The 25,557-nt window shown below is 39.7% G+C and overlaps 1 protein-coding gene across 4 annotated transcripts in view; it reads right to left on the reverse strand.

Moving 5' to 3' along the window:
* The window catches only part of PLS1 (plastin 1), an 83,817-nt gene that overhangs the window by 41,668 nt on the left and 16,592 nt on the right, over positions 1 to 25,557 (reverse strand). For 2 of the 4 annotated variants that reach the window (XM_073359778.1, XM_073359782.2), the window contains one exon: positions 3,850 to 3,958. In XM_073359778.1, coding sequence (XP_073215879.1) covers positions 3,850 to 3,919 — 70 coding nt within the window. In that variant the 5' untranslated portion in view covers positions 3,920 to 3,958. Of the gene's footprint in view, positions 1 to 3,849; positions 3,959 to 13,612; positions 13,660 to 15,437; positions 15,565 to 25,557 lie in introns of those variants that run through there. The other 2 variants (XM_073359779.1, XM_073359780.1) reach the window with 2 other exon arrangements.

Raw genomic sequence — 25,557 nt, forward strand, 5'->3', positions numbered from 1 at the left:
CACGGCAGGGGAGAAAGGGCACATCCTTTGCATTAGATAGGTAAGACTACTGATATTAAAATATGAGTTGTGTGCTTTTATTTATAGAGCAAAAAAAGTTAATTATTAAGTTTTTTTTTATACAGCGCTTTTATCGAAAGCACTTTACAATAGTTAGCTAATTGTACAAACAACATTTGGAAAGATCAGTAAATGGTCCGCCGAGACTCTAAGCAATTTTCAAGTGGTCCACGAAAAAAAAGCTTGAGAACCACTGATCTAGTACTTAAAAGTGACAGGTTTCAGAGTAGCAGCCGTGTTAGTCTGTATCCACAAAAAGAAAAGGAGTACTTGTGGCACCTTAGAGACTAACAAATTTATTTGAGCATAAGCTTTCGTGAGCTACAGCTCACTTCATCGGATGTATACTGTATGCATCCGATGAAGTGAGCTGTAGCTCACAAAAGCTTATGCTCAAATAAATTTGTTAGTCTCTAAGGTGCCACAAGTACTCCTTTTCTTTTTACTTACTGCCAGACCTATTAGCACAACATTGAAACTGTTAAAGAGCCATTTAACAGGCATTTACCAAACCCCAGGTATATAGTGTCAGTTTCTGAATTTACTGACAAAAACAGTTGTGCATTACTGTAATATTTACTCAGAACATGTTAGTCTACAGGACCTTAGTTTAAAATTTGCTTTAAAAATATTTCATTAGTGTGTTGCTGAAGATTATAAAATCACATCTCTAAAAAATCCTTCCATAGATGCACAATCTGAGTATTCATCTTTAGCCTTAAATACTTGGATCTTCAGACATATAGTTTTTTAAATAAATCCTTCAAAAGACCACCCTTATCTAAAATACACATGTGAGCCCAGGCTGCTGTTGGGCATAGGGACACCAGTTTAATAATACTGCATAGTGCTCCATAAATCCTAAGGACGGCCCTGGCAAGGTCACAAACTCTTATTAATAGCAAAAACCTTGCATTTTGACTAGTATAATTTATATCCTGAGACTATGCCAAAATCCTCTATCAGCTTCCAAATAGAGTGGATGGTCTGTTATTAATTCTCTTCTTACTTACAAGATGTCACTTGCATACAGTAATACCTGTAGTTTATGGCCTAAATTCAGACTTGATGCAAGCAGTTTCAAAGAGGTAGCAACTACTTGCACTAGGTCTGAATTTGGACCTCTGTATTTTGTCTCTTGCCCTATATCTGTTGTTTATTTCTAATGATGGTGGTGAGACTGGCCCCTGAAGAATAAATCCAATCTGGCCCATGTCTATTATATTAAAAATGACCTTGTTTAACCTGTTAGCTAGCTTTGTTGTGAGAGATCTGTACTGCTGCATTCTCTTGTCCTCCTGCTTCCAGTGGACACTATTACATGTTGGGAGTCCTTTTGAATATGCTATAACAAAGTACTGGAAGATTTTCTATGCAATGAAGGGTCTGACCTGGTTTCACCAGGCATTAGAGTATATTTTATAATTTAAACCAAGCACATTGTTACATAAGCAACATTTATACACTGCTAGTGGCAACACTTTCCCGACATGCAGCGAATTGTTTTGCTGTTGGGCATTGTTTCCTCAATGCATTATTTATTCAAAATATCAATTAATAAATATTACATTGGGTTAAGTCTCAAAGGTCCAGAGTTCATGCACTAAACTCCATGGAAATAATCTCAATCTTTTTAGTTTACTAAGTGCTAGTTTAGCAGTTTCATTAGTTATCCTGTCAAAATGTTCTTGTACACTAAACTGAATGCAGAGGGGGAACTCCTTTCTCCTGCATGAAGTTATACACTTCTTACTAGAAACTTTCTCCACGGCAGCATGCAGGGGGAGCTTGGATAAATCAAGGGGCATGGTTACTGCGCCTGTCATTAAATGTATCCACTGGCCAAAATCAATACAAACTAAAAAAAACAAAAAATAAAAACTATAAATTTAAAATTGCCATCTGTGACATACAACACAGCATAACATACACATGCAAAAATCTTTTTAAAACAACTTTAATATTAAACTGTAAAATCATCTGAATCAATAATTCACATCTAATGGGGGAGACAACACTGCCAAGGCAGGGAGGGAAAGCATGAAAGCCGTGACGGAAAAAAGCGGGGAAGAGTCAAGGGGGAGGACGAAGGGGAAAAGGGTGGGAAGGAGGTCTGGACTGGCCACTTGGCCCTTGTGTGTTTCTCAGTTAACTGTTTCTAAAATTGATGCTCAGATTCCTTCAAACTTATGTGGTTGATTCCTGGCCACTAGATTCTGACATATTTGTTGTATTCTGTGGATTGATTTACTTTTCCACCTTTATAAAATCATGTGCTTTGTAATTATGGCTGCTCTCAGAAATCATGGAAGGTGTGCTGATGAGAGGCCCAAATTCATGGGTAAATACCCCAATATGTAGTTCTCCAGTGATGTTTGATTGCTAAACCCCCAAATCATGTTCATTTTAGTGTCAACTTTTTTCCACCTTAGTTTCGATTGTGGGCCTGGTTGGCTTACAGTTAGTAGGGAAGGATCTATCTATTATTGGCTCTAGAACCTTAGGTGCCTGCAATTACTGTGGGGATGTGAGTATCTCTGTACAGCTCAGCAAGCAATCCATGAAAAATGTCTCAGGCTCATCCATGTATATTAGCAAGGGTCATTTCAGATCCATTTAGTGTGACTCTGAATATGAGATACCTACTCTGAGTATCCAAACTGTGGAATAATATTTAATAGAAAGAACAGAAAACAAAGTAAACAAACTTAAATGTTCACAAAGACATTATGTAACCCACATACCTTCTAGGTGTGGTGTTCGGTCCCATCTAGTGGCACCGAGACCACTTAGAGAGAGTTAAATGAGTCTGTTCTACAGCCTTAGCTAAGGGCTTTTAGCTCATGCAGTAGAGGCTCATGCACTAAGCTCCAGAGATCCCTGGTTCAATCCCACCCATCAATGAGTGGGGTCTGTCAGCATTCCAATTGCAGTATGGAGATGAGGGTCAATCAATATAGGACAAAATAGTACACATGTTTACTCTTAGGCTATGGCTACACCAGAGAGCTTACAGCAGTGCAGTGCTAGTGCAGACAGATGCTCTATGCTGACAGGAGAGAGCTCTCCTGTCGACTTAATTACTTCAGTGCCTGCAAGCGGTGATAGCTATGTTAGTGGGAGAAGCGATCCGACTGACATAGCGCTGTCCACACCGGTGCTTAGGTTGGCGTAACTTATGTTGTTCAGAGGGGTGGCTTATTCACACCCTTGAGCAACATAAATTATATTGACCTAAGCTGTTCTGGGACCATAGCCTTAGACTTTAGCTGCAGAGACCCTGTTACGCATATGAAGTTATACTTAGTTATTTATTAACATGACTTACTCTCTACAAAGACAAGATCAAGGATCACAAAGTTCAGGTTACTTAGAAATGTAAATCAGATTTAACTTGGTGCAAGAGAACTAGTTATTAATCCACTAAAACCTGTAACCAAATGAAAAAGGAAATTGTTAATTGGTTTTAGCCCAAAACCTAATACTAAAATAAAAGTTTTCAAGAGTCTTCTTTAGATCAACTAAAATAGGATTTTTTTTGCTTTTAAACATTCACCCATTGTGTTTAAAACCTTAACATTGCAACAAAGTGCTAGTGCTAAAAAATAAATAAATAAAAATAGTGTGAAAATTCTTTCATTTTCATATATTCTTAGGGGTTATTAGCAACACAAGTGAGGAAACATGGTGTTTTTAAACATACGATGTTTAACATTACATGATCCCCTTAAGATATTGTTTTTAAAGAAACTGTATAGCTTACAACTTTCTTACAACAAGAAAACATACCTATTTTACTGAATGCTTCTCTGAGTTCTTCCAGCTCTTCACGAGAAATTGTGGTTATGTTGTTTTCCATCTTCTGACAGAGACAGCAATTGTCTTTAATTCCTTATGCCTAGCAATAATAAATTATCAGTGTTATAATAAAGCATCAATTACAAACAGGCACTTACTTAAGTCACTGAACCTTGTAAATAGGCATAAGAGGTACTATGTCCTCAAATTTCAGAGTAACAGCCGTGTTAGTCTGTATTCGCAAAAAGAAAAGGAGGGCTTGTGGCACCTTAGAGACTAACCAATTTATCTGAGCATAAGCTTTCGTGAGCTACAGCTCACTTCATCGGATGTCCTCAAAGTAATCTCTCAGGATTGCCCCACCTATAGTGCTATGAATAGAACTTTTGAGAATATCAAACATCTAGCACTTTTCTCTATTGTAACAATGACTACGAATTTACAATAGCAACACCTATTTTCACACACCCTGCATTTTCACTCTGCATGGTATAAACATGTACCTATAATCTGCCTGGTTTTCATTGAGCAATTTTTCATTATGAAATAGGCATCTCAAATTTCAGAAATCTCAGGCTACAGTATAATTCATTTCCAACTGCAACTGAATATCAACGTATAACAATGATCGGCACTATGGGCTCAGTCGTGCAAGGTGCTGAGCACTCTGACCCTGATCCAACAAAGCACTTAACTTCAACGAGATGTTTCATATCCTGAAAGTTAAGCACATGCTTAAGTGCTTTGTTGCAATTAGAGCCAGCGTGCTCAGCATTCACAGGATCGAGCCCTGTAAAATGGCTTTAGGATTAGCTGTGTGAAAACAAATCTTAATTCAGATAACATCCCCCCATATCCATGCACAGGGGACCCTCTGCATCTAGCTCTATCCTTCCTGCATGGAGGAAGATGGGTGTTGGCCTCTTCCATAGCACCATTCCACTCCTGCTCCAGACCCCATTAAAGATGCTTGGTGTGGTCAGGGGTTCACACTGAAGAATGGGGGAAGATGAGGCAGTTGAGGGGAAGGCCCCCTGGAGATTCCCTGGAAAAACAATACAGTCTGAGACTTCATTATTTTCCCTTTCCCAACACACAACACATTCAAGGGGTAGCTGCAGACATGGGAAGTTCCTGGTAGCCTGGCTCCAATGAAGCTTCCTACCAGGTACCACCGGGTTTGCCATAGATCAGGGCAGCTAAAGAGGCCCTGAACTCCTGAGGCTCCCTAGGGATTGGATGTGATGCTCTGTACCTCGGGGGAACACCCTACACTCCCATGTTCATCTTTATAAAATGATTATGTGGTCTCCAATGCAAAGTTTGTCACGTTGGGTGTCTTTGGAAGGCTCATGATGCACTGAGCATGGTTGTTATCGTGATGTTATAGTAATTGTTACAATAATGTTATAGTAAGGTTATAGGTTATAATTTAATGTATGTAGTTATGAGGCTGAAAATGTATCCTCATGGCTTAAAGCAAGCCCAGACAAAAACTCTCCAAGAGCAGAGAGGCAGTTCACACCTCATCAGGGCAAGTATGGGACAAATCCAGCCCAGCCTCACAGCAACAAAAGAATCTGTTAGACTCTTAAGGGAGTCACCCCCCTTCCTTTGGTCAGTCTGTAACTTTGATGAGGTAATGCTCACCTGACTCTGAAGGTGGGGGGGGGGCGCAAAGCCAAGAAGAAAGAAAGGACATGATAAAAGGGAAAGACATTTGCCATGCTCTCTCTCTCTCTCTCTCTTCCACCTACATCTATAGACACCATCACCACCAAGCGACTGAAGCACTGATTAAAGGGGAGAGCCTGGCTGAAGAGCAACCAGCCAGCCTGTGGTGAGAAGCATCTAAGTTTGTAAGGACACTGAAAGTGTTAAGATCAGCTTAGAATGCGTTTTGCTTTTATTTCATTTGACTAAATCTGACTTATTATGCTTTGACTTATAATCACTTAAAATCTATCTTTATAGTTCATAAATTTGTTTATTTATTCTACTTGAAGCAGTGCATTTGGTTTGAAGTGTGTCAGAGGTTCCCCTTGGGATAATAAGCCTGATACATACCAATTTCTTTGTTAAACTGACGAACTCATATAAGCTTGCAGCATCCAGTGGGCATAACTGGGCACTGCAAGACGAAGGTTCCTAGGGTTGTGTCTGGTACCGGAGATATTGGCGAGTGTCATTTGGTTACAAGTAGCTGGGAACAGCTTACATGCCAGAGGCTGTGCGTGAACAGCCCAGGAGCGGAGGTTCTCACAGCAGTGCAGGGTAAGGCTGGCTCCCAGAGTCAAGGATTGGAGTGACCTAGCAGATCACCGGTCCAGATAACACCAGAGGGGAACGTCACATTGGGGTGGGCCTCATAGCCAATTCCATGGGAGACCAAACACCATCCTCACAGGGAAGGACTGATAAACTCTGTGAGCATTTCTCCCTGAAAATTCCTCCCATTGAGCCCCCTCCCATAGATTTTAACATGAAAAGGGATAATTTAGACCCTTGTTCTTAAGGCCACGTTTTCAAAGGGACCTCATCCCATTCTCTCAATATGCAAGGCTATATTTGTACCTGCAATTGTGCAGCATACAAGCCCCATTTGTGCACACAAATTCAGGCCTTTGGACCACCCATCCTCTTGTTGTTATGCTCTTTACATGCACCTGTTAGCAGTCCCTAGAGCTCCAGCACAAAGCTCACAACAGTCCCTGCAGCTAAATATTGAATCTTCACTTTTATTAAAAGAAAAAAGCCAGAAAATGACAGATTTGTATCTTGGTCGAGCTTGTCCAGTACATCAAGGCTGCAATGCACTAAGGGTCAAATCCAGGTTTTATTTAGGTCACTAGCAATCTTCCCATTAATTTCAGTGGGACCAGGATTTGCATCATAATCGTCAAATTCAGAGCTGCTATAAGCAATTGTACTTCCATTGCAGGTGCACAAAAACAATGATTAATGTCCTAAACTGTACTTTTTACTCAAAACTGCAATGTGGCTCAATGGATAGGACACTGGACTGAGAGTCAGGAGAGATGGATTCTATGTCCAGATCTACCACTGAACTGCTGTGTGCTATTGGACAAATCACTTCACAACTGTGTGTTTCCATTTCCCCCTCCTGTTTATCTGTCTTATCTATTTAGGCTGTAAGCTCTTCAGGGCAGCAATAGTCTGTTTACAGTGAGTTTTTACAGTACCTAGCACACTGGGGCCCCTCTAAGTATTACTGTAATATAAATAATAATAAATACAAATCACCTGGTGTAAAGGAATCAGAATTTGGTTTATATAAAACATTATTGTCAATCTAAAATCCTCCTCACAAAAATAAGTTCTTCTCCTATTCTAACCACTTAAATTTCTTCCCCATCCTGCTTTCTGTTTTCTCATTAAAGAAGCAATCATGAATGAGTTTGCATGTCCAGACTGTGGCTGGTTAACCACAATCACATAAGGGTGCGGGTAGCCAGTAGCAGCAGTTCCATGGGGCATTCTGCCTATTGAGAACAGTTAGATAGATTCTTCCTGCTAAGCTAGAGGAATGCATGAAGGAGAGGCCACTGAGGCTTTGTCTTCTCTGCCAACTAGGGTGTCTTTTTACTATAGAATAACTGATGTGTTAGCTATCTGGGAGTGGAGATAAGGCACTTCAGATTTATCACAGATAAACTAGACAAGTTCAACCACGGTCAGCATGGGTATAGTGGTGACCTCACCTAACTACCTCACCATAAACACTACAAGTGCCTTGTCTCCACTCAGGATTTTACAGTGAGGTAACTATTGTGAGTTAGTTGTCTCACTGCAAGAACACCACCTTTGTGACATCAAAGTCTGATACGCCCTACAACAGAATGCAGTATATTCTCCCCACCCACCAGCCAATGAGAAAAGGAGGGTCCAGAGGGTCCAGAGGGTCACCAGGCTCTGCCTTTCCACCCAATGGCTTACTGGTATTTAGAACCAGGATTCCTTGAAGCCCAGCTCAGATAGAAAGCTCCACCTTTGGGCCCCAATTGGTGGAACATCAGAGCTCCTGATATTCACATTTTACGGGAGTTCGGGGTGGGGGCAGGGGAATGTTAAATATATTTTGGAATCTGTTTGAACCTCTTCAGGCCAAGTTGTGTTCTGTCTCTTGTTTATTTATTATACTTGTGTTCGGCTTGGCCATGTTTTCCTACTGCTGGCCTGATTTGTCAATATGTTCCTCACACTGATAGCATCTATCAGGAGAAACAGGAGCCAGAACACATATTGGAAAAAAAATAAAAACGGATTAGGTAGATTCCAATACATATTTTAAAAAAATATGAAAAATATCATATTCAGGGGGCATTTAGGTAGGACAATAGAACTTAGCCATCCAACACCGCAATTGTACAAAAATTGTTATAGAATCTCTTGTGATCATATCATGGCTCCATCTGAGACTATGGGCTATTTTAACCTATCTATATGTTATATATTTTTATATGTATTCTTACTATCCCTTTATTTAACAAAAAATAATTAAGGATAAAAGCTCATCAGTTTTAAGTACTTTTTCCTGACGGTAGCTGCAGTGTCTATTTAAACTGCTACGGTTTTTTTGTTTGATTGCTTCAGTAGTTCTAGTGCAGGAGGCTCAAGGCCATATTCTATTCCTGTCTATATACAATTCCCCCACTGATGTCAATGGAATAATGCAATGACTGAGGGTACCTACCATAGGCTCTAAGAAAGAATCTGCTGAGTTAGTGAAGAAGGAACACTCAGCTGGAAGTGTTGGGATGTTGGGAGGGCCAAAAGAAAGAAAGACTGACAGCTCTATACTGCAGATAGCTGGCCATATCTCACACGCCTTAGTCATGTGAGCAATCGTATTGACTTAATCAGTATTGCCAACTCCAAGTATTCAAAAAACATGAGTCAGAGCCCCCCAAATAATTTCTGTCTTAAAAATAACCATTTATTATCTTTTTAAATTTTAATGATTTTTAATTTCCTTTCTGTTTTTTAATCTTCATAGTTCATGTTTTCAAGCTTTTCTCTGCAGCCATGAAAGCTAGAAATTTCCTTAAAAAAACATGAAAGATGAAATTTTCATGTTATAATCTGACTGTTGAAAGAGCACCAAACACTGTGAGACATGGGATTAAAACAGTGAGAGCTGGCAACTCTGTGTGACTCCGATCACTTGTGTTGATCTTATTTATCTGTTTCATTCAAGGACACAGATTTCTATTTTTAGTTACTCATGTAACCTACATATCAGGAATCAGAGGGTACAATTAATCTGAAATAGAACACAAATTATGAACACAAGAGAGTGAAGCCAATAATGATCATATATATAAACTTGTGAGCAATTATTTCTGTTGAGATTTGACCACTGGTTAACGTAGTGTTGTAGTGGTGTTGCAGTTCTCTGCATCTGGCTTGCTAAATATTTAATCTTGGCTTTGATGGTCTAATCCTGCTCCTGAAACGACTGTCCTGACCATAATTGCTGGGGTGGAGAGCTGCCGGTGGGTGCAGAGCACCCACCAATTTTTCCCCATGGGTGCTTCAGCCCTGGAGCAGCCACAAAATCGGCGCCTATGCCAGGAAGCATGTCCCCTTCTGAGAAATCCTGGCCACTCTACTCAATGGACACACACTGGGCCTGGCCAAAAGCTCTTCTGCCTGTACCCTGCACCCAGAGTGTGGCTTGAGTGCACAGGGGGAGACCCCGCAGTGGTGGTTCCTGGAGCTGTCCCTATATGGTTGAGAGTGCTGTTGGTGCCTCCCTGATGTTCCTGGAGTGTCCTTGGCTGAGTGACAGCTGAGGATATAGTAAGGAGGCCAAACAGCACCTCCTGTTCTCTTTTTCACCCACTATTGGATCGGCCAGAAAAAAACAGAGCTGTGAGTTGACAAGAGGATCCAATAGTTTCCCCTCTTCCTGCAGGCAATTGGCAATTTGCTTTTTCCAGCTCTGCCCTAGCCTGTGTTTCAAATTCATCTGCCTGCTTTTCAAGCAGAAGCTGCCTTTGTAACTATAATGGACATGACATATGCTGCCTGCAGAGCCCATTTTCTTTTGTGACTATTCTTTTTGTCTGCTGCTAAAGACACACCTCTCCTACGCCAGGTGCAAATATCCAATCTTCCTCATTATAGCTTTGCATGCTCCCTATTCCAAATCGGAGGCAGGCTAACATAATTCTCAAGATGAATGTTGTGCAGAAAAATTACAGCATCTAAATTAAGTATTGAACATTTTATGTTATTGGTATTTACAAAAGGCACAGAGGGGCTTCTGTCTCTGTATTTTGAGGCTTTGAGACAGAGACTGTTTTATGGTTTAGTACAATATTATTTTACTTTAACCTTTGGCATCCGTATTTCTGTTGACTTAGGATTATTTAAACGAATGTGCAGACACAGATCAATCTTTCTGAAATCACTTCTCTTGAGTCAAAAGAAACAGGAATCTCTATTAATTAAGCTCAGGTCTGATTCAACAAGAGATTTTATGCTTTCCTTTAAAAGGCAGTTTCTCCTAGCCAGCAGTGAGATCATTACAAAACCAGTTTTCAGACGGATTTTACATTAAACTTGAGTAAGCTTGTGCTGTGGGGAGCCATGCAAATTAAATATTAGTATTGAATATGTGTATTACATTAAATATATGTATTAAAGCTCTAGGGTGAAATTCTGGCCACATTTAAGTCAGAGAGTTTTGCCATTATCTTCAGTGGAGCCAGGGTTTCACCCCTGATGAGGATCAGTATTAGGCACTGTCCTACAGGAAGACAAGGTCTATGCAATAAAACCTTACAATCTAATTGAAAAGTAAAAAAAAGAGGGGTTGTGCCCTGTTTTGCTTTTATGTAGTGTACAAATAAGAATTTTTGTTTCAAAGAGTGTTGTATAGTTTTTTACATGAGAAACTTAGTTCCTATGTAGTCTGGAAGACTCTATGGGTATGTTTACACTGCAAAAAAACCCTGTGGCAGCAAGTCTCAGAGTCCAGTTAACTGAAACAGGCTCATGCTACGGGGCTAAAAGTAGCAGTGTAGATGTTCGGGCTTGGTCTGGAGCCTAGCCTCTGAGACCATCCTCACTCAATGCATTTCAGAGCCTGGCCCCAAACATCTGCAGTGGTACTTTTAGCCCCGCAGCATGAGCCCGAGTCAGTTGACCCAGATTCTGAGACTTTCTGTGGTGGATCTTTTTTTGCAGCGTAGACAACCTTTGATAATCGGTGAGCTAGTGAAACAGTGACACAAGTGCCAAGAAAGTACAAATGGAGCAATCAACAGAAGAAAAGATTTTGTTTAATGTTTAAAACTCTGTTTTGGTTTTGTTAATGTCTACTTAACTTTAAGTAAGTCTTTGTGAAAGATTCAGCACCCCTGTCAGAGCTACCAGTACAGGAGCAGTGGAACCGAGGGAGCAGTGGAGGTTAGTGCTCCCATAGTGAAAATACTGTGGGAGCCAATCTCTGTTTCCACCCTTGTGTCATTCTTCAGTGAGCTGCTTCATGCTCTCAGGCCCAGTGGGGCTCTGCATCTGCTGGGGAGAGAGGCAAGAGGAGGACCCAGAGTGGCTGGTGTGGCCCTTACACCCTAATTGTCCCATGATCCCCAAACAGAGCTATGCTCCCCGACTCTCTGCTCGCCAGGATTAGCATGCTGCTTAGGATGTTCAGGTTTCTCTATGCATCTCTGTTCCCACATTCAAAGCAAACTTCTGCTGCCTCTGTAACAGTACACATCCCAGAGATCCTACAGGAGGCCCTACAGCACAACCAGAGAAGCCTGGACTTATTCCTGTTCTTTCCATAATAAAAAATAATCAGAAAAAACTTGGCTAGAAAGAAAAACAAATAAAAATCTTTCAGGCCTTCTGTGTACATCATAAAGAAGCAAAAATTCCCAAACCTCCAGCCACTTTGCAGATGAATCCTGAGGTTACATTTGAAGGAGAAGAGGGCAGTGGCTTTACCCATTAGTCTGGGGTGGGCTTCCACCATAATGCATGAGATGAGAGTAAACATAACACTATTAAACAGCCAAAAGGAATTTTGCAAAGAGAACCGACGCCAGTTATTCTCTTTAGACAATGAGAATAGAACAGGAAATAATACTACATTGCAGCAGCACCCAGGGAAATGCTAATTAAACATAGTAAAAATGCATGGGAACGATGAGAAGAGTTAGGCAGTGGAACAAGTTACCAAGGAACTTACAGAATTCTCACTATTTTATTACTCAAATAGAGATAATAGTGTGCTACCAGCAGCTGCATCACAGAAAGATAAGACGACAAGGCTCCTGCTCCAAAGAGATTACAGACAAAGGTAGCTTGACTGGAACTATTCAAGACTTGACACGATACTCAATGGGAAAGGATGTTTTAGGTCAGCTAAGTCAATCCTTTCACAATGCAGAAGGATGAATTACTTCGGAAGAGTCACTGGAGATCCATACCAACCAATAGGATTCTATAAATGGCAAAGTTCAGTTTTTAGGGCTGAAATTTTCAGCTTCTTTGACATAAATGGAGGACAAAAATAGCCAGCGAGTTTATGAACATTGTTGATAACAACTTAATAGTCTCAATTAGTATAAACTGTTGAAGATTGGAGAAATTTCAGATGGATTTAAACACACTGGGGGAACTGGGCATCAGAGTGGCAGATGTCATTTAGACTGGAAATAATACACATAATAAAGGATTCCTTGAGCTCTCATAACCCGTAGACGAATGGGATCTTAGCACTGAGTGCTATGAAGAAAAATCATAGGTGTCCTTGGAGAATATATCTGCCCAGAATACAATTGCACTTAAAAGAACAAGTAGGATGCTTGGGTACATTTAAAAAGAGAGAAAACCACACAAAAAATAAATATATAACAATATATTATTCAATGGCATCCCTACCCTAGAAGGAGTACATCAAAATTTGATCAATTAATTTTAAGACAGCTGAAAAGGTCAGTGAAAGCTATTAGATATATGTTGGGATTTATACATGAAAGACTGCAAACATCAGGAGTGTTGATAGAAAAGGAGATGCAGAGGCACAATTAAGGTACATTATTCTCAATTATTTAACATTTGAGTACAAACTGACAAACTCCTCTTTTTTCTCTTTTTACAAACTCCTCTTTTTTCAGAGTGGTAGCCGTGTTAGTCTGTATCAGCAAAAACAATGAGGAGTCCTTGTGGCACCTCAGAGACTAACACATTTATTTGGGCATAAGCTTATTTTTTACTTTTTTACTCTGTCTCATAGTACAAGACCAAGAAGATATTCAATGCAATTGAAAAACAGTGCAATAATAGTTGATCAAATCTGATGCTTCAAGATATAAATTCATCAAACATGGAATTTTCCCATCCGTTGCATGTACAGCATTATGAAAGTAGACAGATACATTATTGAGGGTGTGGGAGTTGGTATGTTTCTCCTTCTTCCAAAGCATTATGTATTGGTTTCTGCTGGAAGCAGAATTAGCCAGATTAATTAAGATGATTCATGACAAATGTATTTTCTGTAAATAAAATTTATTTCTTGTGCTGTATGAGATTGACTATAGAATTCACACACAAGAGTTCTTCATTGTTTATTCAGCATTGTTTGATCAACATTTTCCATTGTACTGTACATGACCTTTAAAAGTAAATATGGGTGGGTCAAGAATTAGTATAGTCAAACAATGACCTTTCTAAATTAGAGCTCACAGTTTATGGACCTGATTCTGATTTCACTTACATTGGTATAAACTGGAAGCAACTCCACTTTAGTTACTGGAATCAGTCCTAGGAAAAATTAATGATCGTTAGATCAGAAGCAGGCCAATTTGTACAAAAGGGCAAACAATCATTTTTAAAAGCTAGTTTTCACTTAAACAAAACGCCTCAAGTCTCCTTTGCCTGCTGAATACGTAGAACAGCTATGCAAATTCACCAGTGGTATCAGCTTCACACATTTTCCTTAGCATACATCATTCAAGAGGATCTCAGCATACTGTTGTATTCAGCATCAGTAAGAAAACACTGAAATAGAAAGGCTGGGTATTGCAGCAAGGCCAACTTTAAGATAACATTCTTTCAGAATTATTATTACAGGCAGAGCTGGTAGCAATGACTACAGTTAAGATTGTCTAAACACTCTGCATTATAAGATCCTGTTTGCAACTGCTTATAACTTTGTCAAATTTTAACCACTTGAGCTGAAATTTTTCATGCTGGGTGTCTGGCTTAGGCTGAATTTGTTAAAGGTTTCAGCAAAAGTGGTTTAGCTGTCCCTAAGAATGGGGTTAGAGGAAAAGACACTGTTTTTCCAAAGTAAGAAAATTACTACAACTGTTTCACTGAGAAGCTCTATCACCTCTATGCTTTGGAGTGTGGCTGGAAAGTCACTCTGGAATCAGATGTACCTACTGCTATCCCCAGGAAAGTCCATCCAAATTTAGCTGAGTTATAATAAGCCTCTGAAAATCATTGTTTGCACATACTCAGCAGATGTTGTTAGAAGGTGGCAGCAAAATTCTCAAAAGATTCTATCTGCACTGAGCATGTTCTATGCCAGGACAGCAGGTGCTTGGGAAGGCTCTCCATGAAATTGCTCCTCCTGGCTGCCAGGAGCCACTGGAGCAGAACTTTAGAATTGAGAGCAGAGAGTCAGTGGCAGAGGAGGAAAGCAAACTAGAGTCCTAGCCACTGGACCATTCTTCCTTCCTCCCACAACAATCCCTGATATGCTAGTATGCACATTGTCCATAGAAATGGGGGCACTGTATGTGAAAATGTGGGTAGAGTAGTAGGAAATAATGATAGGTAGTCCATGTGGGTCTCAAAAAAGATATCTACAAAAAACACTATGCAACTTACTGCTATGAAAGGAAGCAGTAACTTCTACAGTTTACACACCTAGTTGGTGCATAATTCAGACATTTTAGCTGCCTTAAGATCACACAGGTAATATGAATAATGTATATTGCCTTCAGGACAGCAAGGGAATCTTCGCACAAGGTAAAACTATTATTTCTCCAAACAGTGCGTCACATCCTGCCATTGTTCTATAGGAATTTGGGGTGTGACTCGATGCTAGTATAAAGCTCCTGGATTTATACAGGTCTTTAAAAGCAGTTTCAAAATACCAAAATCAGGAACCATTTACATGCCTCTTTAAAACTTTGAAGTTGTGACATTATGAGGTTACTGATACTGTAAATAATCTGAAAATATCGGTTAGAATGATAGTAAGATAGAGGGACTGAAGCTGGTGAGGTCTCTTGTGCTGGGGGGAGGGAGGGAGAATTAGTTCCTGTCCAGAAGTGCCACAGCAAATCACCACTATGGTAATTAACCAACTCCCTGGCTGCACCCCTTCCTGGTTGGTGCTGACCACTTTTTGAGCTACAATTGCTCTTTGCAGCACCTTCAACTCCCAGCTCAAGCCAGGTTCTAACAAATTTGTGCCCCTGCAATCTCCTTCCCTGATGAACAGATGCCAATATAGATAATAGCGCGATTATGGCCCAAACCATTACCTCAACAGTTTGTGCTATAAAAAGATAAATTAATTAGCATACCTGTATTAGTTGACAACTAAACACCACCAGGAAATTACTGTCCAGATATATGTTAAATCAATCAAATCAACTGTGAATCTTGTACTGGAAGACTCCAAATAACTCTTCCCCAAAGTGAATGTTTGAAAAAAAAGAGTCTGCTAAAGGTTCTGCGTACTCTCGATTTTATCATAGAAGACCTTTGCCTTGGTAAAAGTCCAACCTAGTCTGTGGGTGTGGTATTTAACCTATGTCAGTAAAAATGCAGAGAAAGAAAATGAAAGTGAAGATGTAGGAAGAATCTGAACTTCTGATGTGGCCCCATTGGTGGTATTAATGTGGCAGCTCTAGTCTATACATACTATACAGCATCACCAGTGCTTTTTACCCCCACTTTCTTTATCCCAGCTCAACTGCAAGTTTAGGTAACAGGATGGCAAAAAAGGCTGTGGCTGCCAGCACCTCATCAGCATTACGGCTCCCCCTTCTTGCTACCACAATTAGAGTTACCTGGGGGAAATTTTAAGAAAAAGCTCAAAATCACTAGCTGCAAATCCATATTGATTAACTTTCATGGTTTCTCTAAAATAAGACTAACAGTAGTTGGTGATCCACAGATGGAATCTCAGTTATTTTCAGTTGGTATGTATCAGGACAGATGTGGCACATAATAGGTAATATGTCTCCTTTATAGACCAAATGTCCGTTTTTTAAAAAATTTGATTATACTTTATTGACTATAAATAAAACACGCATTATAATTTACCTATAAAATCTAAATTTGACAGCTTACATAAATGAACAATTATAGCACAATTTGATTTAACCTACAAATAGTCCTACAAATAAAAATTAAAAATAACCTACAAATAAAAATTGATATTATTTATCAATAATTATTGTAACTGATTATTACTATTATTTCTATTGTGATGGAACTTAGGCATCCCAGGCATAGACCAGGAATCTAGTTTGCTAAGTGCTGTACAAACACAGAACAAAACAATGATCCCTAATTCAAAGAGTTTACAACAAAAGTACTACAATAAAAATGAATGCTTCTTCATAATCATCAGCATCAACCAGTGTACACCTTATTTCAGCCTGAATTTCTCCAGTTTCAAACTTCTAGCCATTGGATATTGTTATAACTTGGTCTGATAGATTGAAGATCACATTAGCAATTTTTTGTTCCCCATGTAACTGTAATCAAGTTACTTCTTAACCTTCTCTTTGTTAAACTAGATAGATATAACTGCTTGAGTGTATGGTATGTTTTCCAACCGTTTAACCATTCTTGTGGCTCTCCTCTGAACCCTCTCCAATTTATCAATATCTTTCTTGAACTGAGGTCACCAGAACTGGACATGGTATTTCAGAAGCAGTTGCACCAGTGCCAAATAGAGAGGTAATATAACCTCCCTACTCCTACTTGATGATCCCGTTTATACATCCAAGGATCACATTAGCCCTTTTGGGGCACAGCATCACACTGGGAGCTCATGTCCAGTGGATTATCTACCATGACCGCCAAGTCTTTTTCAGAATCACTGTTTCCCCAGGATAGACTCCTCCATACTTTAAGTATGGTTACTCAGGTGTTTCCTTGTCTCTTCAAACAAGCAGAACTCTCCTGCACCTACCCACTAAGAAATCCTCTAGCCCCACTGACTGTCAGCTCTCAGTATTGGTCTTTGCTCTTGTGAATGGCTGTGCTAGTATAACACACCCCAATATACACAGCATTCATCCACTTACAGAGGGTGTGGAGGGAAGGGCTGCCAAACATCATGCATCTTGCCTGACACTCATACATTTGGCAGCCTGGTCACATTCGCCCTTATCCCAGCTTTGATGTCACACAGGTATGTAGCTAAAGTTCCTTCTCCTGGCTGCTGGGGAGCCACTGTGGTGCCAGGTTTTAGGCAATCTCCTTGCTTCCCCTCACTCATCCCCTGGTGAGTGTCTGGCCAATGTGGAGCCCAAGATATGAGGGAATTAAGAGGTGACAGGTGCTGTGTGCTGCTCGCAGGCAGGTAAAGGGACTGGAAAGAAATGGGGCTGAAAGGGGACACAATGGGGGAAAGGGACTGACAGAATAGGGACATAGGAACAGAATGCAGGAAGCTAATGGAGAGAGAGCAGAAGAGGGAAAGCTGCCCAACATTCCTCCACAGCCCACCCCCCCATACATCGAGGCCTTCCCTTCTTCCCCCGACTACCCATACAGGCTGTGCTGATCTCTCTTGCCCTTCCACCAATCCCTCTTCCAGAATCTTTCCCCCTCCACAGTCTACACCTGCAGCAATCCCCAATTTCTTCCAATACCCTATTCCCAATAGTTCCCCCATTATCCCCATCTGCCATGGATCCCCCTGCTTTGAAGGCGTGTGGAGAATAGGATCATGCCTTCTCCATATCTGCTCCCGCTTGTTGGGGGCACCCTGAATGGGAAATCCATCAAGAAATGCACAAAACATGGCAGTGACAGAGAGATCACATCAGTAACTCTCATACACAGCACTAGACTGGGTAGAGAGGAGAGGGCTGTGCCAGTGTAACCTTCCCCCACCCCGAGCCCCAGCCCCTACTCCCAAAGACATAGAGCTACGAGCAAGGTATAGAGTGGAAGTGAGTTGTGCCAGTGTAACACACATAGCACTGAGCTTTGGGATAGAGGGAAGGCAGGTGCTGTACTAGTGCTTTCATACATATACACAGTACTGAAACAATAGGAAATGGGTCCATAGTGCAGCCACCATAGCATAGGATGCCAAAATCTGAACCCCTAAGTCGCCCAGGAAACTGAAACAAGCTATCTCTCTAACTAAACCTAAAGCACCATGTCATGCTGCCTGAAGTGGTTCATGACCATGAGTGCCAACTGCAGGGCAGACTGTCAGAAAGCAGGCAGACACATCAAACTGGTGTATGTTCTGTAACAAGATTTCACAAACAGAGTAACAAATGTGAACTCCTGAACCACTACAACAGTTTCACTATGGAGCCACAGACAGTCCCCTTGGGCACTCCAGTCTATCTTGCCACCTAGGCAAGCTGGACTTAGTGATAAATTGTCACTTATGCCAAAAATCACAAAATATTCAGGTTTCTCCCAGTCCCAAGAGACCAGTCATTTACCTCAGGTCAATTTGTACCTCAAATCAAAGACAATACCTGTAGCCAATCCTTTAGTAAACTAACTAAGGATTTATTAACTAGGGAAAAGAAATGAATTATTTGCAGGTTAAAGCCGGTAACATATATAGACAAAATAAGTTATAGCTTATGGTTTCACAAGGTATAGTAATCTTTCAGCAGCGAATGTCTTTTAGGGCTAACCCAGGTTGACCCTGGGGATCTCTGCTTTTGTTTCCTAGCTCTAGCCTTGTGTGAGTCCAAAGAGTCCAAAAACCAGACTAGGAAATGCTCATTGAGGTAACCCATTTGGTTATTAGTTTCTTTACTGAAACGGAAGATCTTTGTTCAAAATCTAACTTCAATTTTCCCATGACATTGAGATTAAATTAAAATAAAGCATGCCAAAAATGTTAAGGATTTAGCTTGTACTAACAAACGCAAGGCTGTTTAGAGTTAACATTGCCACTGTGTCTTCAAGTCACCCTTTTATGCCTAGGGTGATCTTACATATAAAGTTTACTGCAATACTAGAAATGAGTAAAAGATGGAATGGCAGCCTCAACCCTAAATGTCCTTGCTTTTTTCAGCTTAAATTAGATTTATGCAGATACATTCTCTCATCATCATGAAGGTAGAATTATGCACTAACTCCCACTACTGTTAATAGGAATTTACAGCATACATATCATAGAGATATATATTGGGTAATGAGACAAACCCTAAGTTCTGTACGTAGGCATTAATTTCACTGAGAGTTTTGCCTAAGGACTCAGTAAAACTTGAATCAGGAACTCCAGATTTGACCCAATAATATCACTCTGCTCTCATATAATACCTTTTAAGGATCTTGCAGCATTTTGCAAACATCAAGATTCAAATACCTTTGTGAGACAGGTGTAAATTATTATACCCATTTACAGATGGGTATAGTAAACCATACAATGCAGCCCAGCACTGCACAGCTAGTGCCAGAACAGAAAATGAAGCAGTAATGGCAGCCCCAAGTGCTCAAAAACCATGATTCAGCCTCTATGCCCCCCTGCAAATCATGAGATTTGTTTAAAGAATCATGAGATTTTTAAAAATAATAAATGCTGGGTTCTACTTGCTTTCTGTTTTCTGCGACTTGACATTACACTCAAATCACACTATCAATCTTTTGTCCACTACCACACAGGCTGAAAACTTAGTTTGGTGAGGGTTTTTTACAACAACAAACAAACTGAGATTCTTACATAACACCACAACTCTTGGAACTGAGGCTTTTAGAGAGACACCAAATATTGTGAGACTTGATAAAATCATGAGAGTTGGCAACACAGCAAAAATCTTGACTTACCATCTGCTGTTCTACCCAGTAGACCATACTTCATCTTTAAATATCCCATGTCTAAAAGTGATGATACACCCCTTCATCTTATTCAATTCAAACATTAGCCTACCTCAGTCAAATATCACCTTGACCCCAACACATTTATAATAAGAGGAGGAAAGTAATCAGAAAGGGAATAAAAGAAATTAAAACTAAACAGTAATACCTTCCCAAAGGTATCTAATAGTTGCTTGCCCAGGAAGTGCTTATCATAATACATTTCACAATCAATGTTTGTCGCTGCAAGAAGCAAATTACAATTATACACCTTTAGTGCTGTATAGATCATCTTTCCAGAGCTTCTTAATGGAATGTGAAATCCAGCAAACTACTGCAATTTACTTAATAGTACCTGTCTACAAAAGATTTTCTGTAATTAAAACATCACATATTTCTTTAATGCCTTTTGCCAGCCAACAATCCCTTTCCCCCACATTCCCATGCCTCTATTTGCTCTAGATTCCGTGCTGTTTAAGCTTGTACTCAGTTAATGTTTTCCACTGAAGAATCTAGCCTTCCATACCAGTCATACCTTCAGAAATTATTTGTCCTTTAAGACAAGATAATTATGACCCATTTTCCCTCTCTTTGGGATATGACAATACTAATGTGGTTAGCACTAGACATCTTAAAATCCTATGTACAAAACTACCAGTGAACAAGTAGCATGATAGGCAGTGGGTGGTCTAAGCTTGGTGTAGCTGTCATCAATCTCCAGGAAACCATATGTCTCTCTCTCAACATGCCTGATCTCTGCTAGTCTCTGAAGTAAGAGTCCTTAGGCCACTACAATCACTAGAAATCCTGCTGACAGCCGTGGGGCTAGACAATACTAAGGAGCTTGTTTTAAGGTCACCCCAGAAGTTAATTATGTAATGATCGTTAAGTATAGTATTACAAAAGTACAAAGGTCTCCCTCCAGCAGTACATCTGACATATACAAGTATGGAAATTTAATTCATTGCAAATATTTTTAACACGCAGTTCCAAGTGAATTCACATTGTAAGGAAGCTTTTTCTTATTAATTATCAGATGGAAAATGGCCGTTTGTTATTCTGCTACTTACTGTCCAACTCTACTTGGTTCAAAAGGTTATTAGAAGATCAGACTGATCAGATACTACACTATCAGCAAGCCAGGATTTTTCGTCATGGAAAATTCATTGGGATGTTTTTCATTGTGGAAGTCTCTCCTTGCCCCTCATTTGACCAATCTGCAAGTAAAAATTAGTGGAAATGGCAGTACTTTAAATCCATATGTCCTCTGCAGATTTGACAGATCGAGAAATGTTATCTATTATTCCGTTTACGGCCTTCAGAAGATACATATTTGTTAAATTTGGGTTGATAAATAGTGTTTGGTAATGAAGAAGAAGAAGAAGTTTTATTGCTCAAAGACCCAGAAGCCAGTTTGTTTGGAACGAAAATGAAGTTCACTTACTGGTACTGTACCACATAATCAAACAAATAAATTTAGTCCTGGTAAAAGTTTACAAACTCAGTGTTGCCAAATCTGATGATGTTATTGTGAGTCTCATCTTATTTAATGTTTTTCCTCAAAGCCCCAGCTCCACATGATTAGGTGAGAATCTCAACTTTAATTTTTTTCAACAGTAAGTTTCCAGCCCCCATGGATGTGGAGAAAAACTTGAAAATGTGGCCCAAGTTAACCATTAAGCTCAGACAACAGAAGACAAATACAGTGATTCCCAAATTGTTCATTTTTAAAAACTTCCAAAATCTAATAATTCTAAGCAAAATGTATGTTTTTATGTGGTCTGATTTGTGTTTTTTTAATAGATAGGGTTTAGAAATACTGCAGATTGGCATTCCTCAATATTTATCAACAGAGCAAGTATAACAAAGGCAGCAGTAGGGGAAACATGCTCCTGGCTGCTGCAAGGAGGAAGTCTATATTACTCAAATGGTAGCAGGAGGAATTGGTGGCATTGCAGATGTCTCTTGCCCCTGGTAGATCCCTAGGGTTATTAGGTACTGAATACTGAACTCTTTGCCACTTCTGGAGTGAGGTGAACTGTAAATATTAATAAAAAACTCCATGAGTGTAAACTCAGTGAATATCCTGTTCTTTATGTGTGTGGAGCATAGGGGGTCACCTATGATGGGGCAACATATGGTTAATTAGCTAATGTGGGGGAAAGAGCTCAGCTGGTGGCAGACCAACAAGAAGAGCAAATCTCCAGTCCTTAGCTCCTGAAGCAAGGCCTGGGTAAAGGCAAAGACTCCTCAGCCGACCACTGCCAGGTGACCTCTCCTGAAGGAAGGGAGGGAGGAAGGAAGGGAGGAGCTGTTGTAAATCCACTTATGTTGGAGACTATGTGGTAGCGTCAATACTGAAGCACTACAGTATTATAGCTGCAGCTCTGCAGCTTTGTCCCTGTAGCGTTTTAAGTACAGACAGAACCTAACCCAGACATATATTAATCTCACACAATTTTTAAAACTGATCATTTTTACTGTTAAGCTTACATTGGGAATCTGTTCCCTTTGTGATATTTTTTTCTTCCTCATCAGGAGATAAATTTAAAAAAAACCTGAGTTCCTATTTAAGTGCCAATATAAGTGAATCTTTGAAAATCCAGCCATATGTGCCACAGTGGAAGCTACTAGGCACTGAGCAGTTTGAAAATCTGGTCCCAGTGGTGACAACCTGAAAACCTGGCCCTGAGTCCTTTTGAAAACCTGTTTCCATTGATTTGCTATTTATGGGGGTGCCTATATAGGCTGAGTTGGGTTTTTTTGGTTTTTTTTTTGCATTGAAGCATTCTAGAGAGGATGAATACAGGTAAAGAATTTCAAAATTTTATAAACAGGACAAAGTAATATTTTGGCCCACCCAATCTTGACAGTGCCCTATTATTTCTCCTTAGGGTTGCCAACTTTGGTTGGATGAATTACTGGAGGTTTCATCACATGACATTATCTTTAATTAAAGATTAATCTTTAATTCCTGGAAACTCCAGGACAAGCCTGGAGCAGGGTTGGCAACCCTATTTCTCCTTGATATATGAGTGTGTACATATGTATATTATACTTGTGCTAACTTCATATGGGAAGTACAGGCTCTTTTATCAATGGCTAAAAGGTTGACTGGTTTCACTGAAAAGTCTGTATATTTTACTGAAATCTTATTTTAATCTTCCTCATTGGATCACAGCAAAAAGCAATCAGCTCAAGGATACATTATAATAGCAAGGCAAAATCAGGATGAAAACTTAGCAGTCTCAGACTCACAAAATTATCCATCCTTACTGTCGCAATGAAGACATCTAATATTTTATAAACCTGTGGCAAATTAATGAGTATAATTTTGCATGGCTGCATTAGAGAGATTATTTTCTCTTTTCCAGCAGTGGAAGAAAACTAACCTCACAGAGATGTGTTGATCAGGGCATATAAACTTAAAATGCAGTCTTAAAATTTTTAAAGACATTATTTGATATTTAAAGGTTTCAGGATCAGTCTTCCTGCACCATCAGATGCATAAGGTCTACTAAAGGTTTATTCTAAATTAATGACTTAGAATTCCACAATGTGAAGAAAGATATGCCTTTAACTTCACCTTACCAATTATAGAACACTATACTTATTATAGCTCAAATCCTGTAAGCCTGTTACTCAGATCATCCTTAGTTTACATTTTGACTTTTCGCTCAGCTAAACTTGGATTCTGAGTATTCTGGATATCAACATAAATTTATAATATCCTTGTTTAAAAATAGGCTTTTAAAATGCCTAACAATGAAATGTGTAACAGTTTGTGCAGATTCATACTCTGAATATAATGCTACAATATTCCTCAAGTTTGCAAGACATAATAGTAATAATGATAGCCTTTCCAACTTGCTGTAATGCCTTTTTGCTTTTTAGTTAATTGTATTAGCATTTCTAACATTGCAATATAAATCAATCAATCAATCAGGAGTGTCCCAAATTAAAGTGGAATGTTTCAAACAAGCACAACAAATTTTCTATGACAGCTCTAACACATTTTTTAGCACTTGAGGAAGCAAAGTTCCATACATGCAGCAAAGCTAAATTGTATACAAAGAATTCCTCTTGCTGATAAAGTAATGAAGTATGCTTCTCATTATCATCCTATTGACAACTCAACTCCCCTACAAGGGCAACACATAGTTCTCAGAGAGAGGACTTTGAGATAAGAAATGTATTCCTCTTTCAGTTTTATTTCATTGTATTTACATAAGTGTAAATTTTAGACATTTAGTTTACAACGTTCTGATCCCACTCCGACTGAAGTCAGTGAGAGCATTGCCATTGACTTGAATGGGTGCTGGATCAGACTCTTATGGAGTACTTTTCAACTGAAGATATCAAAACACTCTACATAAATGAGCATTACTATCATCAAAAATCTACAGATGGGGAAACTGAGCCACAGAAGTTCAATAATTTATCCAAAATTGCATAATGTGGTGTTTAGATGATGCTTGTAATTATTAGAACTGGGATCATTGGCTGTTGGAAGTCTGAAAGGACAGGAAACAGGAAGGGGGGCAGAAGTTGAGGAGGTGGAGTGAGAGCTACTGAGGGTGCAGCAGCAGCTTGGTAAAGAGGTTTACACTTTAAAAATAAAGTCCTGTTGAAGTTTGTTAGTACCTTGCCTGGTTGCTACACATTTTGGTAACGAGGATGGATCTTCTGCCTCTGAACCCACCTGCACCCTTTCTGCAAAGCCCAGGTGAGCCTCCAATTGCTTTTACTGCCTGGATCCATATGTTTGAGACTTATCTGCTTGAAATCACTGGTACAGAGATTTCTGAAGTAAGAAAGTGTGCTCTGCTAATCCACTGCCTTGAAGCAGAAGGACAACATATATTTTACAATTTTCCCTTGCAGATGATAAATATGAGACTGCACTCACTGCATTAAAGAATTTTTTTGTGACAAAAGTCAACGTAGTAGCTAATCGCTACAGATTTCGCCAGTGTGAGCAGAAAACAGGGGAGACTATAATGCAGTATATTGCTTCCCTGAGGAGTCTGATTGTAACTTGTGACTTTGGGAATATGGCAGATGAGATGATTTGAGACCAGCTCATTGAGAAAACAACCATGCTTCGTGTAAGAGAACACTTACTTCTAGAACCACACTTACACTAGAAAAAGCAATAACCATTGCTACTCAGATTGAGTCAGCTACAGCTGAAACCAAAATAATGAGTATGGATACAGGAGGCACAGTCCAGGCTGTGACTCCTTTGCAGAAAAGTTCACTATCACTGCAGACAAACAATTACAAGAGTAAAACTAATGGAAAACCACCAAATCAGCAAATTCAAAATACAGTAAAAGCATGCTTTCACTGTGGATCCCCATGACACCTTGCAAGCTACACAGGATGTCTGGCAAAAGTAGCTCAGTGCAATCATTGCAAAAAGATTGGCATTTTGCTAAAGTATGTTGCAGCAGCCAGTTCAGTTAACAGGTGCATGCAGTTACAATACCAGATGTTACTGTGCTGAGCGTGGACAAAATCACTACTGCACATATTCCAGAACAAATAAAGTGCACTGTAAACGTTTCTGCCACACCCTCTGGCAAATCACACTCTATTCAGCTGATGTTGGACACTGGCTCAGCAGTA

This window comes from Lepidochelys kempii, chromosome 9 (genome assembly GCF_965140285.1).
Source record: "Lepidochelys kempii isolate rLepKem1 chromosome 9, rLepKem1.hap1, whole genome shotgun sequence".
NCBI classification, from domain to species: Eukaryota; Metazoa; Chordata; order Testudines; family Cheloniidae; genus Lepidochelys; species Lepidochelys kempii.